This window comes from Zonotrichia albicollis, chromosome W (genome assembly GCF_047830755.1).
Source record: "Zonotrichia albicollis isolate bZonAlb1 chromosome W, bZonAlb1.hap1, whole genome shotgun sequence".
NCBI lineage: Eukaryota > Metazoa > Chordata > Aves > Passeriformes > Passerellidae > Zonotrichia > Zonotrichia albicollis.
The window spans coordinates 25,414,856-25,435,549 of record NC_133859.1 but is presented as its reverse complement, the minus strand read 5'-3'; the positions used below and the strand labels follow the sequence as shown (position 1 = coordinate 25,435,549).

At 42.7% G+C, this 20,694-nt stretch overlaps 1 protein-coding gene across 4 annotated transcripts in view; it reads right to left on the bottom strand.

The window, feature by feature from the left end:
* The window catches only part of LOC141726967 (ras GTPase-activating protein 1-like), a 190,671-nt gene that overhangs the window by 146,905 nt on the left and 23,072 nt on the right, over positions 1-20,694 (bottom strand). For all 4 annotated transcript variants that reach the window (XM_074532116.1, XM_074532115.1, XM_074532117.1 and 1 more), the window contains exon 2: positions 1,433-1,582. In XM_074532116.1, the coding sequence (XP_074388217.1) occupies positions 1,433-1,582 (150 nt within the window). The remainder of the gene's footprint in view (positions 1-1,432; positions 1,583-20,694) is intronic.

Below are 20,694 nucleotides of genomic sequence, written 5' to 3'. Positions count from 1 at the left end.
TTCTTGCATGATTGGGACCTCGCAAAAATGCTGATCCTCCTCGGAGCTGAATAAGAAGAGAGATAAGAGATGAGATAACAAGGACCTGGCCCGAGGGAAGTGGAGAAGACTGACTGAGTGGGGAGAGAGATGATTGGAGTGGCCTTTTGGCTGGACTTTTCTTGTGTGGCCATAGACTGAACCAGTGTTATTCCTGTGACACAGAGACTGCATTTAGGGGCAGGCAGTGCCTCAGAACCAGGAGGGTTCATTGTGGGTACCCCTCGGCCCCAGGGGGTGGGAAAAAATGGGGGGGACAGATGTCCAAAAGCAGAGACTGTGCCTTTTTTGGAGTGAGACAAAACATCCTTAAAAGACAACCCTAAAAGCAGCTCTGGTCCATGCACAGTGGTGAGAGCACTGGGCATGGAAGGAAGATGTCACAATAGCAAAAAGACTTTCTGGGCAGTGCTGAGTGACATAGAAGCACACGAGGTTTCAGCGTGTTTCCAGGGGAAGCCTATGGTGCAAGAAGGACTCCTCTCCTCTTCATGAACTGAAGTTTGAGTATTCTAAAGAGTAGTGCCAGACTGAGCAGTTAGTAATTTGGAAGAATATATCAGATTGAGAAATTTTGGTAGTAGAGAAAAGTGCTTTTTGTAAAGTTTTCAATTTTTCCCTTATAGTTTTTTTCCTTCTTTTCTTGTAGTTTAAGTAATAAAGTTTTCTTTATTTCTAAGCTGGAGCCTGCTTTGCTTATTCCTGGTCACATCTCACAGCAGACACCAGGGAGAGAGTATTCTCATGGGGGCACTGGCTCTGTGCCAGGCCTAAACCATGACACAATGCAGCACACTACATGCTAACATTCAAGCGCTTCCCAGAACATCTGATTTACACTAAATGAGACTAAATTAATGTCTACAACTTGCTAATGGTAAAATAACCACAGTTACAATTTCAGATAAATGGATACTTGTATTTAGAACAACTAATTCTAACAAAGACTGAAAGCTGATTTTAGCAAATCTTCATATTTTTAAACACATTATCTCTTTGTTTCTCGTTATAGCTATCTTATAAACAAATTTGCTATGACTTTGACATTCAAATATGTTTTTTAAGCTGCAATATCTGAGGAACAGACTTCAAACAATCTGATTACTACTAAGGAGCCTGCATGTTACTGTAAATTTAGTCATAACAGCTTTAGACAAGCTTTTCTATCCTGATAATGCTGGTTTCCTCGCATTTTCATTCTTCAGCCTGTAAAGGAATTTTTGTAGCATGGTTTAAAACAATTAAACCCTAGCAAAGAGCTATACCATACATGGATAAAAAGAAAAGTAAAAAATATCCAATTTATAATACAATTGTTTTCTATACCGTACTACATTCTCAATCCACAAATAAATGAGTTATAGTGTTTTAAAAGAAAACATTTACTTCTCACCTAAAATGATTGACACTTGTTTTACTAAGGAATGAAAGCACAAATGAACCCGGTCTCCGATCACTCTCTCGAATAAGGTAACTTCCAGGTTTTTCCGCTTGCCAAAGACGTTCTTCTGCAATTGTTCTGTCGAGTTTTCCATGATACCACCTAAAAAAAACATGTAACAATGGGTGTCCTTTAAAGTTAAGGCCTCTGCTTATTCTCACAGAATAGAGCTATGAAACTAATGAAAGATCTCCGTTGAAACTGATAAAATTCCAAACCTTCATTTCAAAAAAAGTTATCAGATGTTTACATGTGCAACCTCTCTCAAATTACTTATTCCCAACTGTCCTAGATTGCAAGGCAATGTGTATTCTATTTGCCATCTGTTAGAGGTATGGCAGTTATCTTCTGTTAATTGGGCAGTTTTCTTTATCTCTTCCACAAACCAATCCTCCCTCCAGGGACACATCTGCTGTTCATGGGCTATTGAATGTCACTGCATGACTGATAAATATTACACCATCCCATTGTGAGATGCTCCACACAGAGGGAGGAGCCAAGCCTTCCTAACTGGATATAATCTGAGATTTTTGGGACACCAGCACAGCCTTTCCACTGGATTTCCAGAGGAACAGCTGCCTCTTCCACTGGATCTTCAGAGAAAGACTACACCCTTCTACAGGATCACTGCTCCAACAGAACCACACCTGCCACTCCAGGAGGACTGCAGCCACCATTCCAATTGGACTGCTACCAACACTCTGACCCACAGGGTGTCAGGTTGTCTTCTGACTCTGTTGGTGTTGTTTTGTTTTACTGCATTGTTTATTTCGTTTTTTCTTCCCTAATAAAGAACTGTTATTCCTGCTCCCATATCTTTGCCTGAGAGCCCCCCTTAATTTCAAATTTATACCAATTCAGAGGGAAGGGGTTTACATTTTCCATTTCAGGGGAAGCTCCTGCCTTTCTTAGCACACACCTGTTTTTTCAAACCAAGACACCAACACACAGATTTTGGAAAGCTTCACAGGTTCAGATAAACCGTTTCCCCAAATAACTCACACTGGAGAAAATCACTCTGAACCATCCAAAGGAGACAAAGGCTCTCTATAACCATCTTTTTTTATTCCCCAATTTGTTCATTTTCAGCAAATAAGTAGTACCAGAGGTAACTAAACTGCTGTATTTTAATCTTACTCAAGCTTCTATTCAGGCTACAATACAACCTGTTTCTCAAACAACAAACACAGATAATAGTATCAAAATCTGCACCTAAAAAAATGACAGCATTCACACCAGAGTATATTTCAGCCAAAATGTCTTCCCCAAGCACAACATGCAGCCTATTAAGAACAAATACAAATGCATGGCAACTCACAGACTTCTAAATATGACAAAAGAACACTTCAGTTTAAGTCGAAAGCTAAACTCATTAAAACACTCCTTACCCTTTCCTCAATTTTGACCTCTTTCTACCCCAAGCAATCAAATGGGGAGAAGCAGCAGTGAAAGGAAGCAATCGAAGCAAAGACAAGTGTTGCTCTCAAAACCTTTTAAAAATGAAAATTTTTATACGGGTAATGTTTTATACTATTTAAATTATCACCTATTTCAGACCATTCACCTAGTGATTCTACCAATTTGCTCTTCTTGCAGGAGTTGCAAGAAAAGTACTTTAGAAGTGATATGAAAGTAATCTTCCACCTTAAAATAAACAAGAAAAAAAAAAGAAAAATTGCAGTTTAGAGTAAAAATACCCAACAAAACAGCTTAGCTGGTAATAAAAATCTTGCAAAAAACCATTTTTTTCTATAACATAGAAATTCTCAAAGCCACCTTTCACTTCCATCAGAATGAAAGTCAAATAAATAAATTATACAGATTACATATAACAGCAGAAGTAGTACCAGTGCCAACACTGTTTTCATTGGCAAAGCTGCAGTCTTGTTAGTATAGCGCTCTCCTTTGCATCTCTCCATCCTGATTAAAACAAGTTAAACCAGTGAAAGAATTGTTTTGTCTGTACATTGTATTGAACTTGAGGCAAGGTTAGAAAGATCGTGTCTGTGGTGGGTTGACCCCAGCCAGCATCTAATCACACATAGAGCTGCTTGCTCACTCTCTCAACAGAACAGGGTAGAGAATAGGAAGAACAAAAACAAGAAAATTCATGTGTTGAAAAAAAGTTTAATAAGTCAAGGAAAAATAAGAAGGGGCTGGTGGAAACAGAAAAAAAAAAAACCCAAAGCAATGCACAGTTAATCACTCACTCACTACCTCCCACAAGCAGACCAACGTCCAGCCAAACTGAGCAATGGCTACTTTGGAAGACAAACACATTCTCTTTTTTTTTTTTTTTATTGTTGAGATGATACCTGGCATGGTATGTGTCTTGAATTGTCAAACAAACTGTATTCTATTTGCCATCTGTATGGCAGTTATCTTCTGTTAAGTGGGCAGTTTTCTTTATCTCTTCCACAACCACTCCTCCTTCCAAAACAACATCTGCTAATAATAAGCTATTACATGTCACTGCATAACTAATAAGAACTATAGCATTTCATTGTGAAATGCTCTGCCTAGAGGGGAGAGCCAAGCATTTTTACTGAAAATATCATCTTAAGATTTTAAAACACTAGCACGGCTTCTCTACTGGATTTTCCCAGAAAAACAGCTGCCTCTTCTTCCACTAGATCTTGAAAAAAAGACTACACCCTTTTCTACAAGATTCTTATTCTAACAGAACTACACTTGACACTCCAGGAGGATTGCAGCCACATTTTTAATTAGACTGCTACCAAGACTGACTAACAGGGTGTCAGGTTGTGTTCTAACTCTGTCAATGTTGTTTTAGTTTACTGCATTGTTTATTTTATTTTTTTATTTTCTTCCCTATTAAAAGACTAATATTTCCTGCTCTCATATTTTTTGCCTAAAAGCCCCTTAATTTAAAATTTATAGCAATTCAGAAGAAAGGGGTTCACATTTTTCATTTTAAGAGAGGCTTCCACTATCTTTAGGAAGCACTTGTCTTTCCAAACAAAAACAAATTTTGGCGCTCAACGTGCGGCTCGAGGGCATAAAAGCAAAAAGAAAATAACAGTTCTTGAGTAATCTATTTTTTGTGTGCTGCTACAGAAACCTCATTAAGTGACACCATGTAGTCCAGCTTACCCTAGTTTAAGTAACATGTAGTCGTAGCTATATTTCTCCCATTTGTAGGCCCTTATCTAAACATGAGTCCTGTAACCAAAACTACTGTGGCTGTTATCCAGTTTGTTTTATAAGTAAATAAGGTGAAAAATTCATCAATTTATAACTTCCTCTGGAAAGCAAGCACATAAATTCACAGCTATCACACAATAACTGTATGTTTTTGGGGTTACTTTAATAACAGCACCTGCTGTAAAAAAAATGACACTGGGAGAAATTTTCTCCCGACCCTTTAACCATCTCTTTAGGTCTGCCCCACCAGTTTTCAAAGGGTTCAGATCCACTCTAAATACTAATGATATCATACAGTGGCTGGTGTTGCTGATAGGCCTGTTCTATTTAGCATTTAGAGAGAAGGGAAGATTAACCTGGATTATCACCTTGACACCTACCCCAGAACCTGACACAGCACCAGAGCCTAGGGATGCTCCTGCCCCAGAGCCTGACCCTACCCCACAGCCCACCTCAGATATGAACTACCCAGATTGGGTAGGGGTTCTGGTGAAAGAGATGCATGAGATGAGCCAAATGCTAAAAAAATACACTTCCCCAGCTGGTGAGAAGCCCTCCCCCTGCCTCAAAGAGAGAGAGTCTAATAGTGCAGCAGTAGAACCCACAGATGTTACAACTGTCCAAGTTCTAGCTGAACTGCAAAGGTAGTCACAGCCAGCAGCAGTTGCCCCTGTAGAAACAAAGAAATTTAAGATGAAACCAAAGCACCCAGATAGGGGAGGGCCCTCACAACCCACAGGGGAGCCAGAGGTTGCAATCATCACCAAGTCCCTGACGTACAAAAGTCTCTGTAATCTGCACAAAGACATTGTACAACAGGAACATGAGGCTTATACAACCTGGCTACTTCGGGTCTGGGATCGTATGAGTACAGGCGTCCAGCTGGATAGTAGTGAAGCAAAGAATCTGAAACCCTTAACCCAGGACTCAAGTATCAATCAGATTTTTGTAAGGGAGCCAGAGTCCCTTTCCCTCTGGGAGTGGCTTTTAATAAGTGTCAGAGAGAGGTTTGTCCACCGGGAGAGAATGCAAGAGCACCACCATAGAATGCGCTAGAAGACTCTTGAAGAAGAGATCCAACAGTTGAAAGAAGTGGCAGTATTGGAAGTACTATATAGGAAAAATAGCATGATAATGACCCTGACAAAGTCAGGTGCACAAGGCAAATGTTGTAAAGTCTAGCAAATCTAAAGCCATCTCAATACACCACCTTCATTGCAACAATTAATGCCGATACCTACCTAAAGACAGTGAGTTCTGTTACCGACAAGCTTAGAAATTATGAGAGTATGATCAATGGCCCAATGCAGGCTCATGTCTCTGCCATGGTCCAAGAACTCCAAGAAGAGATGAGAGAGATGAGAGAAGAAGTGAAAAAGAACAATTCCCACATCACACCAGTGCAAGTCACAGGCCCCAAAGTAAGAGCCCAACATCCTCCAGCTAAAGAGAGAAAGTACAACCCATGGGCTGACCTATGGTTCTTTCTACGTAACCATAGAAAAAACATAGGAAGGTGGGATGAGAAACCCACTTATGTTCTGGCAGTGTGAGTGCGCCAACTTAAAAAAAGAAACACTAACCGAGAAAACTCCAATAAAGTGAAAGTGGCCTCAAACTCCCATAACCGACCTGCTGAATATAATCTGTCAGATCCCCTTGAAAGTACCTCTACCATGTATGCCCAAGAAAGAAATAATAACCAAGGTTAGAGAAGCTCTGCCTCTAGCCAGGGAGAGCCATGGGAAAACCGGATCTTCTGGACGGTGTGGATCTGATGGCCTGGCACATCAGAACCACAAAAATACAATGTCTTAGTTGATAGTGGTGCACAGTGTACCCTGATACCATCGGGACATATGGGGGTGGAACCTGTTTCCATTGCCAGAGTAACGGGGGGATCACAGCAATTGACCCTGTTAGAAGCTGAAGTAAGCCTGACTGGGAAAGAGTAGAAAAAACATCCTATTGTGACCGGCCCAGAGGCCCCGTGCATTCTAGGCATAGACTTCCTCCGGAATTGCTATTACAAAGATCTGCAAATACTCAGATGGGCTTTTAACATAGCTGCTGTAGAAGCAAAAGGAATTAAGCAGTTAAACATTTTGCCTGGACTTTTAGAAAACCCATCTGCAGTAGAACTTCTGAAGATAGCAGAGCAACGAGTGCCAATTGCCACCTCAACAGTGCACCACCGACAGTACCGAATGAATCAAGATGCTGTGATCCCCATCCATAAGATGATCCGAGAGCTGGAGAGCCAAGGGGTGGTCAGCAAGACCCACTCACCCTTCAACAGCCCCATGTGGCCTGTGCGCAAGTCTGACAGAGAATAGAGATTAACTGTAAACTATGATGCCTTAAATAAAGTGACTCCACCACTGAGCACTGCTGTGCCGGACATGCTGGAACTCCAGTATGAGCTGGAGTCCAAGGCAGCAAAGTGATATGCTACTGTTGACATTGCTAATGCATTTTTCTCCATTCCTCTGGCAGCAGAATACAAGCCTCAGTTTGCTTTCACCTGGAGGGGCGTGCAGTACACCTGGAACTGACTGCCTCAGGGGTGGAAGCACAGCCCCACCATCTGCCATGAACTGATCCAAGCTGCACTAAAAAAGAGTAAAACTCCAGAACACCTGCAGTACATCGATAACATCATTGTGTAAGAAAACACAGCAATAAAAGTATTAAAAAAAAAAAAAAAGATCATCCAGATTCTGCTGGAAGCTGGCTTCACCATCAAGAAGAGCAAAAGTCAGGAGACCTACCCGAAAAATCCAGTTCCTGAGAGTAATGTAGCAAGACAGACAGTGTCAAATTCCTACTAAAATCATCAACAAGATCACCACGATGTCTCCACCAACTAGCAAAAAAGAAACACAAGCTTTTCTAAGCACCATACGATTTTAGAGAATGCACATTCCTGAGTACAGTCAAATCGTAAGCCCTCTTTACCTAGTCACTCGCAAGAAGAACGAGTTCCACTAGGGCCCTGAGCAGCAACAAGCTTTTGCCCAAATTAAGCAAAAAAAATCACTCATACAGTCGCCTTTAGCCCAGTCAGGATGGGACCAGAAATTAAAATGTGCTCTACTCTGCAGCCAGGAACAATGGCTTGTCCTGGAGCCTTTGGCAGAGGGTGCCTAAGGAGACTCAAAGACGACCACTAGAATTTTAGAGTCAAAGCTACAGAGTCTGAAGCCAACTACACTCCCACAAAAAAAAAAATCTTGGCCGCCTATGAAAGAGTTCAAGCCGCCTCAGAAGTAATTAGCACAGAAGCACAACTCCTCCTGGTACCCCGATTACCAGTGCTAGAGTAGATGGTTAAAGCAAAGGCTCCCTCTACCCACCACGCCAGTAACGCTACATAGAGCAAGTAGATTGCTCTCATCATGCAGTGCACCCATATTAGAAACCTAAATTGCCCTGAAATTTTAGAAAAAAATTACAAACTAACCAAAAAGTAAAAACTTTAGTTGCACTGATAAAGAAAAACAAGAGCAAGTAACACGTGTCGAAGAAGCTCCACCATACAATCAACTGCCAGCAAAAGAAACCCACTACACTCTTTTCACTGATGGTTCCTGTCACATTGTAGGGATGAAGCAAAAGTAGAAAGCAGCCATATAGAGCCCCACACGACAAGTTGCACAAGCTACCGAAAGAGAAAGTAGGTCAAGTCAACTTGCTGAACTCAAAACTGTTCAGCTAGCCCTAGACATTGCTGAGAGAGAGAAGTAGCTAAAGCTCTATCTTTATGTAAGGGTTAAAACTTTAAGTTTTTTCATCAAAGCTGACAAAGTTATTCCAGTAAGACTGTTGCATCACCTCCATTTGTTTGCTTAAGTAAATTTCCAGACTTAAAAGGATAAGGAAGGTGAAACCAAAGACAATGGGTTTCACAAACATTTGTTTATCTGTTTAGTAAACTGTCAATATGGGTGGTGGGCTTGCTATGATTGATAACACAGTATCAGCTTATCCGCTCAGTAAACCTAAGGTTCCAGGAACTCAGCAGATTGAGCCTAAAATGCCAGGAATCAGATAAACCTAGCAAATAAGGAAAATAACGGCCTTCATCTTCAGACCTCCGGGAGGTGGACTATGACCACCTAGAAACAAGAGAAGAATACGCAGAGTACTACACGTCAACCCGGAAGCAGGACTGTATAAGAACTCCACGAAATATCAGAAGTGTGCGGCAGTGGTGGAGCAGGGACTCCCCTGTCGCCCAGCACGCCCGGGGCGCTGATTTTGCCTAATATCGCTTGCTCTATCAATTAATAAATTTCATTTTATTTGGACTTAGTAGTCGGTGAATAATTCCCCACCGCAACTAACCTATAACACTTTATACTAATTCGTAAATAGTAGCCAATGCTCTGTGGGGCTGGATGGAAAAGTAGAAAAAGGCCAACTGGCAGCGTAGAAAAAAGCCAGTCTGGCCTGTTAATAAATAAAAAGACATTGCCACTCGGGTAGAAAAACTACCTGTAAAAGTCCGTCATGTAAATGCCCATGTCCCCAAAAGTCGGGCTTATGAGGAACACCAAAAGAACGAGCAAGTAAAGCAAGCAGCAAAAACAAAAGTGTCAAAAATAAACTTAAATTAGCAACATAAGGGGGAATTGTTACTAGCTCAATGAGCCCATGATGCCTCAAGTCATTAGGGCAGAAATGCCACCTACAAGTGAACACAAAACCGAAGAGTAGATTTAACCATAGACTGTTATAAATAAAAAATCTGCCAATTTTTTGGGGGAAAAAAAGAGTTGCAAAACCAGTTAAACCAGTTGCTGCTAAAGTAAAGTTCTACCTGCTTGTTATTGTAATCACCGGCCATTCTCATCAATGCCTCCTTTTGTATTGGTATGGCCCTGCCTGAGGCTAAGTTGTCCTTCTCCGCAGATGGTGGGTGGAGGGGACATGGGGGGGGGGCATCAGAGAGGATGCAAAACAGCCTCGAGACCAGCATGCCATGGGAAGGAACTCCACCAAACTTACCCCAAAAACAACGAGCCAACACAGAATTAAGAGTTCAGAGTGATATCTGGACGTGAGGAACAAAGTATGAAGCCTGCAGAGATGCTGAAAACCTTTGTTGCCCCTTGAGACAGAGTAGGGATCCATCCTGAATTAGGTGAAGTGTCTAACAACGGTGAAAAGTCTGTGAGGCTAAAGCTGAAGGAAAAACTCGTATGCCGAGACAGCAAGGAGACAGAGAAAGAAAAACAGAAAAGACCACGAGGTCAATTTGCCCCACCTAGAAATTCCTTTGATAAAGAAGAACTGGTGCTAAATGTCACGCGGGATGAATATGTATGAACTTATTGTGAAACTGTATGCATATGCATTTGGAAGGGGGATAAAAGAAGACCTGAGATCTTCAGGGGCACGCATGCCTTTTGAGGAGAATTTTTCTCCGTGTGCGTCCGGCGCCGTAAATAAACATACCGAGCTTTACAACTTTTATAAAGTTGTGAGGTTTCTTCTTTTCTCCGCAAAACATTATGGCAAGCCAGGTAGGAGTTCAATGTCCCCGCGGGGGCAGGGGGGATAGACGGACCTCCAAGGCACGCCCTAGGATTTTTTTTGCTGGTGGGGCTCCGCTTGTCTCAACTTGCCACCTGCGAGGACAGACAACGACCCGCTGGCCTGCGGAGGAAGATATGGTAATGTACTGAGGGGCCCCAGGGGGGAGGAAGGAGAGAAAGGGAGTAAACCACCCAGAGACGTCTGGGTTCAGCTGATAGAGCAGCTGTATTAGAGACGGGGTTCATAGTTCTGATAGAGCAGACCGCTAGTGACCCTGGGGGTGGGTCGGGTGAACCCATGTATGTGTGTATTGGGGGTTCATTGTTCTGATAGAACAGAACTGGTGAGCCCGTGTGTGTTTTGTTTGTGTGTGTGTGTGATGTCCGGACACTGTGTTGCTGTATGGTTAATGTGTGTGGTCAGTGCACTGTGTTTGTGATCGTGCAAGTAATAAGTGTATGGTGTATAAGAGAGTAAATCTACAGTGCCCTACAGTGCGGGGGGGTCAGTACTACCCGTGTTTGAAGCAGCCGAGTGAGGCCAGAGGCGCTGGCTGCAGCAGGCTGCAGGGGCAAGGAGAGAAGTGCCCCGCGGAGAAGCGAGTGGAGGAATGTCAGTGATGGTATTTATCGTGTTTAAATGTAGTGATTTGTGTAGATTTGGTACATTTTACCCGTGAGTATGAGCTCAGAGAGTTCCTTTGCCTTGGATGTTTGGACTTGATCTCTAGACTGTGTGCTGTTAGTTTGATTGTGTCCAGGAAAAATTGATGGGAGTAAATGCCGAATTATGGTATGCTGTGTTGTGTTGAGAAAAGTGAGCACTTGGAGAAATATGCCCTTTCCCAGTGATTTTGTGTGGTGATTTTCTTCCGCTGCATTGTGGTAATTTGATTCTCAGATTGTAAAGTGGTGTTTGTGGAGATTTTAAGATTTTGTTGCAACAAGAGTAGCATTTTACATAGGAGAACTATAGTACGGTGATTTATGTTTAACTTCGATAAAGTGAGTTAAAGGAATTCCAAGAATTCTCCCCCTCATAGCAATTCAAGCCTTGGCTCTAGTGAATTGGAGATAAAGGGGGGGGAGGGGGTGTGTGTCTGTGTCTGCGGGCATATCAGAGTTTAGGCTGTGACTAGCACAGCCTTTTTGCAAAGCAGTAAAACAAGTATAAGTAGACACAGTGCTTAATTAGATTGTGCAAGAAGAGAACTAGAAAAGACTGATATTTTGTAAAACAGAGTTTATATAGAAGAGATGAATGAGATGAATTAGTTAATGAGACATGAGATTTATGAGACTTCAGTTGGTACTGCAGTAAGTCTTTACTGGAAACAATCTGCTGTAAGGATTTAAAGGTCTCTGTAACAAACAGAATAGCTTGACTTTGTGGGCAATTTCGGGGAGCCTTTGGTACATCAAGAGGCTAGCAGGCTGTGTGAGGTGACAGTGGCTGTCCCCTGGGCACAGGGACAGCTCTGGCTGCCCTGTCTCCCCAGGGAACACGGGAATGGCCTGTGGGCAAAAGCTGGATGTGCAGGGATTATTGCAGTGTGGTGTTTATGAGAAACACTGGTATTGCTGTTTTGCTGTTCTAATAAGTGTCAGGGCAGACGCCCCGAGTATAAATTAGAGGTTTCTGGTCAAGCGGATTCAGAACCTAAGGTCTTAGAGCTTGTGTGTGGGAAGCACATTTGATACCTGCCAGCTGGAGCTGTGTGTATAGGAGGAAAACTGAGAAACTACTGTGAAGGTCTGTAAAAAGGTTTGAGTGGAAGCGAGACAGGGCAAGGAGAAATAAATAATGAGAACTGACCAGACCAAACAGGTTCCTAAATTAGCCCCTTTTGGCAGGGGCTCACTGGGAGGAGGTTGCCAGTAAGAGCAGCTCAGAAAATAAAAAGATTTATAATACTTCATTGCTGTTAGTACTGTTTTATAATTGGAAGATAAATGGGATAGAGTTTTTGTATGCTGAAATGTCTTTTTGTTTTAAGAAATCACCCAGAATGACAAAGAGACTGTGAGATCACACCGCCCTCTGGTCTTGGCCCTTGAAAAGGAAAACAAGGCAAAGAGAAAGCAAATCAAACATGTTGTTCAGCATGCAGCATAAGATAGCAACGTATGAAATCAGGCAAGGATTATCATGCTGAAATGCAAAGCAATCACAGTTCACAAAATGAGTACATATGATTTGCTAAAGGCTCCTCCCAAGGTAAGGGAGGAGGGGTAAAAGGTGACCTCCCCAAAAGGGAAGAATTTTTGTCGGCACAAGGGTCATATATTCAGTTTTAAATAAAGCTTTAGTAACTGTGGAGAATGTTTATGTTGTAGTGTGGGGAATGAACAACTGGCCAGTCTGAGAAGGCATGCTTTTGCAAACCTTTAAAGTAACGTGTACTATGTGTACCTAAAAGCTTTTGTACAATTCACTCAATTTGCTAAACATTCTCAAATGAGAAAGGTTACTCTGGAGGCAAATAATATAAAGATGTTAGGCTTAATATTAACAGACACTGAAATTAAGAAAGACATTAGTAAGGAGATATTAGAATAAGTAAATAAGTGTTTTCAAGGGTATGGGCCTCTGCTGCACCAGGGAGAGTGAAAGATGCTCCCCCATGGTAATCAAGCTTAATGAAAGAACACAACCAGTGAGAACTGAGTAGTACCCTCAAAGGGAAGGTAAGGAAGGAATCAGTCCAATAACTGATAGTACTGAATTAAGGGCTGTCAATAAGATAACACAGAATTTATACCCTGTGGTAGCAAATCCATAGACTTTACCAACTTGTTTAACACCTGTGTCGCGGACATTTTTCATAGAAATCCTTTCTTTCACATTTGTCCATCTTCTGGAAAGCAGAGCCCCAGAAAAAGAATGTAAACAATTGTTATCAGCTGCTGTGAAATGTAGCAGGTGCCCCTGTGATTGGCTCATCTTCCATGTGTACCATTAAAGGCCAATCACAGGAGCAGCTCAGGGACAGATTCCCTGGACACAGAACTTTGTTATTCATTCTTTCTTTCTATTCTTAGCTTAGCAGCTCTCTGCAACCTCTCTCCTTATTCTTTTTAGTATAGTCATAATGTATTATATATCATATATCAATAAATCCAGCCTTCTGATCAAGAAACAAGATTCTCGTCCTTCTCTCACCCCAGTGACCTCCTCAGGTCACTGTGATACACCTGAGCTAACCTGGTTCACTGTTTTAGGCCTAAGAGATGCCTTCCTTTGCCTCCCTATCCACGAAGCCAGCCAGAACATTTTTGCATTTAAACACGGCTCGAATGGTCCATGTGCCTGAAGGCTTAAAAATTCCCCACTCCGACTGGAGAACAGCTTGCAAAGACCCAGAGTCCCGGGAAGCTCCACAAGAGGAAAGGAGGCTGTTGCAGTACGTGAATGATCTTCTAGTAGCCACTCGGATGAGGGAAGCAAGAGAAGCCTGGACGGTAAGCCTTTTGAATTTCCTAGGGCTCCAAGGATGCAGAGTCTCAAAGAAAAAGGCACAGGTAGTGAAACAGAAGGTAATCTACCTGGGATAAGAAGTGAGTGCTGAGCAGCAGACTTTAAGGCAGGGAAGCCCTATGCCAAACCCTGAACCCCAGACAACGAAAGAACTCCGAACCTTCTTAGGCATGGCAGGGTAGTGCCAGCTGTGGGCTTATAATTATGGACTGTTCGCCAGACCCCTCTATGCTCTTATTGCCAATGGGAACTGAGATCTCCAGTGGACAAGAGACACCACACAGGCCTTTCGCCAGCTAGAGAGTGCCCTCATGTCGGCTCCAGCGTTGAAACTTCCAGATGTAAGTAAACCATTCTTTCTATTTTTCCATGCAAGGAATTGCCCTGGAGATATTGGCTCAAGACTTGTGTCCATGCCAGAGGGTAGTTGCTTACTTCTCTAAGCAACTAGATGCAACAGCTGAAGGATGGCCAGGTTGCCTCAGAGCTGTAGCAGCAGTTGTGCTGAATATTCAAGAGGCACGCAAGTTTACCCTGGGAAAAAAATGACTGTGCTAGTGTCCCACACAGTATCTGCAGTACTGGAAGTAAAGGGTGGCCACTGGCTTTCACCAGAGAGGTGTCTGAAACACCAGGCCATCATGGTACAGCAAGATGATGTAGAGATAGTGGTGACTAATATTGTCAACCCAGCTTCTTTTCTCAGTGGAATCAAGGAGAAGCAGTACAGCATAGTTGCCTAGAGACCACTGAAGCTACCTACTCCAGCCGCCTAGACCTAAAGGACACTCCTCCGGACGATGCAGAGACCTGGTTCACTGACAAGAAAGCGACATTGCAAAGTTCACAGTGACTACCTGCAGAGGTAATAGAGTCTGGACCCTTACCAACAGGTACCTCTGCACAGAATGCTGAGATAAATGCATGGACCCATGCCTTAGAAACAGCAAAAGGCATTCAGAGTTGTGCATGCACATGGAGCCATCTGGAAGGAGAGGGGACTGCTGACCTCACAGGGAAAGAAGAGAAAATCCAGCTGCTGGAAGCAGTTCAGCTACCTGAAAAAGCATATTAAGGCACATCAGAGAGTGAGCTTAAAATTGGAGGAAAGAAATGAGCTGGCGGATGGAGAGGCAAAGAAAGCAGCAAAGGGTGAGGTACAGATTTTCCTCGAAGGTAAGCCATAATACAATAATACTAATCAAAAGCAACGTACAAGTGCAAGGGGTGGGCTACCATTGAAAGAGAGCTAGTAATCCCTTCCCATTTTCGTGGTTACTAGTGAAGGAAGGGCACTAGAAAACACACTAGGGCCTAAATACTTAAAGCCTTTTATAGAGTGTGTCTCCTTTCTCGAAATGACCAAGGCTGCGAGTGATACAGAGTGCATTGAAATGAAGTGTTGACTTTGAAATAGTAATTCCCACAGGCTTTCTAGAACACACATCTGATTGAAAGAATCGTTGTATCGTTGTCAGGAATTTATATGCCACTATCACTCAGGTGAGCTGATAATGTGATCCTTGCCTCCAGACTAACCCCAAAATACCCCCCGGGCCAAAACTCGGTCAGACTGGGAGAGGCCATGGGCCTGTACAGCAGTGGCAAATCAACTTTTCAGAACTCCCAAGGAAAGGGGGGTATCAGTATTTACTGGTATTAATAGATACATTTTCAGGGTGGCCAGAAACATTCCCCACCAGAACTGTCAAAGCTCAAGAGGTGACCAGATTATTTTTCAAGAAATAATACCACGCTTCAGAGTTCCAGCCACAATATCCTCAGATAAAGAATCACCTTTCATTTCCAAAATAGTGCAACAGATTAGTAGCCATCTGGGCATAGATTAGGAACTTCACACCCCATACCGCCCCCAATCAAGCGGCCAGGTGGAGAGAATGATTCATTTGATTAAGCAGCAAATCATAAGACTGGGGCAAGAAGTTAATCTACCCGAGCCCAAGCTCTTCCACTAGCACTATTGCAAATTCAAACTAAACCTTGAGCTAAAGGAATGCTGGATCCTTTTGGAATGCCTTATAGAAGACCATATAGAATACAAGGGGAATGTCCAGAATGTCCACCTACATGGTGGCATTAAGTAAACAGCTCAGAGTAATTGAGAAACATGTGGCCGGAACTCGGAGCAGGGAGTTAGATAGCCTGGGAATGATGTATATGTTAAGTCTCTTACAGAGAAGACTTCGGAACCACAGTGGGAGAGACCACTGCAAGTACTTCTCACCACCTTCACTGCAATCAAAATCAAGGAGCAGAATGCCTGGATCCATCACTCTCGGGTGAAGAAGGCCCAGAAGCCCCTTCAGGAGTGACACCAGGAGACAATAAACTGAGACTAAAACTTACTCGGGCAAAATGAGTATACTGCGGTCGGGAGTAGCTCATACTTTAGTGTACAGGATTGTTTTGTATGGAATTATAACTGAAGTTTTAGAACTAGAGAGTACCTCTACCCAAAGCAATGCTGAATGGCCTTGGTCCCTGGCATTTAATCAGTATACTGGATCCATGGGAAACCTTCTGAGATAAAAGATTTAAACATATCTACTGTAGTAATCCACGAAAATCAGGTATGTGAGGAGCCAGAATAGCAAGAATAGGAACTGTGAACACTTCAAGGAATCTGAGGAGAAGAAATCAAAGTAAAGTGCTGGGTCATCAGTAGGATGGCTTATGAGAGACCAGATGTAATTAGTGTCTGAACCTCCCCTGGTGTATATGAACACCAGGAAGTCTGTGATAACCTAAGTGAATCAGACTGTTGGTGTAATTTCACCCTGATACAGCCTGTAGAAGTGACCTGCCTTTGAGCTCGAGTTACTGTCAGACTTTCATTTGAATTCAAAGTGGACACTGCACTTTTTACCACAGCGGGGCCTTATACACCCCATGCTAGTTCAGACTCTACCCAAACTCTGAACTTGAACCTAACATAGTAAAGAATGTGACTGAACGACAGCTATTATTCAATACAGAATGGTCTCTCAAACGTGTGGAGTTGATAATGCAAATTAACATCTCAAAAAACCAACCAGCCTGCTCCTCCTTCCTAAAAACTTCCTTTGAGGGCTGGACAACATGGCCACAAAAACAGGCATATCTCAGGAGCAGAACAAGAAAGGAAGGAGCCAGCTCTCCTGGTACCTAAAACCAGGAGCACCAAGAAATCAGTTTCCTTAGGTCATTTTCCAAGCTGGTTGGCTGAACCCCCAGGCAATGGCTGGTAACCTTTCTACCAAAATCCCATATGTTTCAGCCAGTTTTATTCTCATCTGTTTGACAAATACTGTTATCTTCTGCCCTGAACACAGTCCACAGCTTGATCCTAGCTAGGGGCAAGGTGGGTGAGGTTTTGTAGACCAGGAGAGACATTCCTGCTTGCCACACATCTGAGAAATCAGGTGCTTTGGAGGGAGAGGGAGAGGTTAGATTCCCTAAGGTCTCTACATCTCAGAACAAACATCTGCCTCAAGTATGACCTAAACCTCTGTCAGATACACTTGTGACGTGTGTCTGAATTTGCAGTATGAGCCCAGCACATCCCTCTGGCAGGGAGGGATGGTCACGGACAGAAAGCAGTTCCTGTTCCCCATAACAAACATCTAACTGGCATATTAGGGACAAGATTAGGAGTTTTAAATGGAATTGATTCAGAAATACTGATGAATAAACTGGCCACTGCAGCAGGTAGCCTAACAAAATTGAAGCAGCCTTTATAGTAATCTCTATTGGCATTAGGAACTAGCCAGTGACAGATTTCAAAAGTACTGCCAAAGTAAGGAAGTATGAAAAGGCCGGGGACCAAGACCACAAGTTGATAATAGAAGCACTTAGTATAGTTCAAGATAATGTGTCTTTAGCTTTCAGTTGTATACAAGCACAGTTATGGATACAAGCAACAGCAGCTCTGATCATATAGGAAAGGGGTAAAGGTAATTTTCCAGCTGAAATTCAGAAGATTGTGTGGGATAATGCAATTGATTTTGAAAGGAAGTTTCAATCCTGGTGGACTATGGTGAATTTCACCTAGGATCCTGTTTCTAATGTGGCCACTGCCTTTGTGCTTACCATACGTAATGCCACTGTTTATGTTATCCATCCCATCATTGCCCTAGGATTAAACCATGAAAAAACAATACTCTATCCTTCAGAACATAGAGTGTGGGCACGAAAGATGAATGAAAAGTGGCAGACAGTAAACTTAGAATCCTGCATTACTAGAGAACAAATGAGATTCATTTGTGAAAGCAATACTGTTAATGCCCAAGATGTGTTTGGACACTGAACAGAGTATTTGCCACTTTGAAATTCATACAGTCGCTGACCAGAAAACTGTGCTCGTATATACTGGAAAAGGGTGTATGCTTGAGAACTGCTTTTGCTGCTGTAAAAATTGATAGCAATTATGTTATTCTGTCTAGTAGAAACCATTCTAATCTCTGTATTTGTAATTTTGTAAAGATTATTGGGTGTGATTTTTCGTATTTGGTACCAGTAACATCCCACCAGCTGATTACAGCCAATTACACAATGTATCACAGACTACTACCTACCCCTATTGGGATGAACCTTACATTGGTAAAACAATTAATTAAGCACCAAGACCTATTAGAAGTCTTGAATGAAATCCAAGAAAGTGGAAAGAAAACCTTAATTACTGTCCAACATGATACAAAGGAGATAACCAGAGTTCTACAAAGAATAAAATAAAATATGGATCATCACTGGTGAGATGTGATCTTTGGGTGGTCACCAACTGCAAATGGAATCTTTAATAAGTTGTGCCACCCTATTGTAGTTTTACTAATATTAGTTGGGATAAGCTTAGGATTATCTATTACATTGTTAATTTGGAACTGGAGAATACTACAACGAATGGCTGTACTAACCTCTTTATCAAACGTACATAGTGAAGCATTAAAAGACACTTATTGTCATGAAAGTTTTCATTAAGTAAAAGAATTTACTTATTTCCTAGGAAAGGGGGGAATGAGACAGAGTAGGGATCCATCCTGAATTAGGTGAAGTGTCTAGCAACGGTGAAAAGTCTGTGAGGCCAAAGCTGAAGGAAAAACTCGTATGCCGAGACAGCAAGGAGACAGAGAAAGAAAAACAGAAAAGACCACGAGGTCAATTTGCCCCCGACCTAGAAATTCCTTTGATAAAGAAGATCTGGTGCTTAATATCACGCGGGATGAATATGTATGAACTTATCGTGAAACTGTATGCATATGCATTTGGAAGGGGGATAAAAAGAAGACTCGAAGTCTTCGGAGGCACGCATGCCTTTTGAGGAGAATTTTCTCCGTATGTGTCCGGTGCCGTAAATAAACATACCGAGCATTACAACTTTTATAAAGTTGTGAGGTTTCTTCTTTTCTCCGCAAAACACCCTTGCCCTAAGCAAGAAGACTTCATCTGAGGCCAAGACCCTGGATGGCAAACCCGAAAGTTGCGAAACATGGGGTATAGCCCTACTGCTCTTGTGAGGACGGGACCCTCAGCTCTGCTCCAAGTGGACAAAGCTGTACATATCTCCTCCTCTGAGTCACCGTGGGAGCAGTGACAGCAGACTGCAGACCCTTTGAGCTCCCCAACCTTGAGCTGATCACATTTAATAAAGGCCTTAAAAGGAGAAAAAGTCTCCTGCCCTGTTTATTTCAAGACTATTTATCAAGTTATCCATGACTGTAAGATATGTGCTGCCATCAAGCAAGCCAAGCAAGTGAAACCCCTATGGTATAGTGGGCGGTGGTCCAAGTACAAGTATAAAAAAAACCTAGCAAATTAACTACATCCCACTACCCCAAAATCGCCAAGGCAAGCGCTATGTGCTAACCATAGTAAAAGCCACTACTAGATGGTTGGAGACCCGTGACGGTGGTCACAAGGGTTTTCAGGATGAGAGAGAGACGAGAATGTTCATTATATGTTCAGAAGGCTTGATTTATTATTTTATGATATATATATATATATTACATTATGACTATACAAAATAGAATAGAAGGAAAGTTCTCAGAAGGCTAGCTAAGCTAAGAATAGAAAAGAAAGAAAACAAAGTTGCTCTCTCCGACTCTGTCCGAGAGAGCTCAGTCCTTGATTGGCCATTAATTGTAAACATCCAAGATGGGCCACTCATAGGTGCACCGGTTGTATTCCACAGCAGCAGATAACCATTGTTTACATTCTTTTTCTGGGGCCTCAGCTTCCCAGAAGGGAAAGTCCTAAAGAAAGGATTTGTAGTGAAAAGGATGTCTGTAACAGAGACCTACCATGTGCCTCACGCTACTGCCCAAAACACCATCCTAAGCATTAAAAAGCAAATCCTTTAAAGACATAGTACCTGTTATGAACAAAAATTCAGTTGATTTTTTTCTGTGAGAAAAAAGCTACCACTATTGCTGGACTGCTGCTTGTATTATGGTAATTACAGGTCGTTGTTGTTAATGGTTGTTTTTGTATTAGTAAAAGCCCTGGCTGGGGCGAGGTAATGGCCCTTCTCCCAGACAGTAAAACGGGTGGGGGCCTTCCCGAACAGTGAGGAGAAGAGACCTAGAAGGCGGGGGGGAGGGGGCCGTTTATGAAAAGTGACTCCAGGACCAGCATGCTGTGGGGGACTACGGCTCCAAACGTACTGAGAAAACCCCAAAAACAACGAGCCAAATAAGAGTTGAGAGACTGGAGTGATGTCTGGATGCGAGGAGACGAGTGCTGAGCCTGCAGAGATGCGGAACACCTTCGGAGTCCCTCTCGTCCTGACCATGGGAGTCGCCCCCGGCGCCAAGACCGGGCGGGACGGGGCCGAAAAAAGTAACAACGGATGGGATCACCATGCCCTAAAAGCTCCCACGAGGACCTGATTCCCCAGCTCTGCCCCTGGTGGACAAAGCTGGCATATCCTCCTCCTCTGAGTCGCCCTGGGAGAGACGATGGGAGACTGCAGCCCCGCCGAGCTGCCCAATCCTGAGCTGATCACTTTTAATAAAGGCATTAAAAAGGAGAAGAAGTCT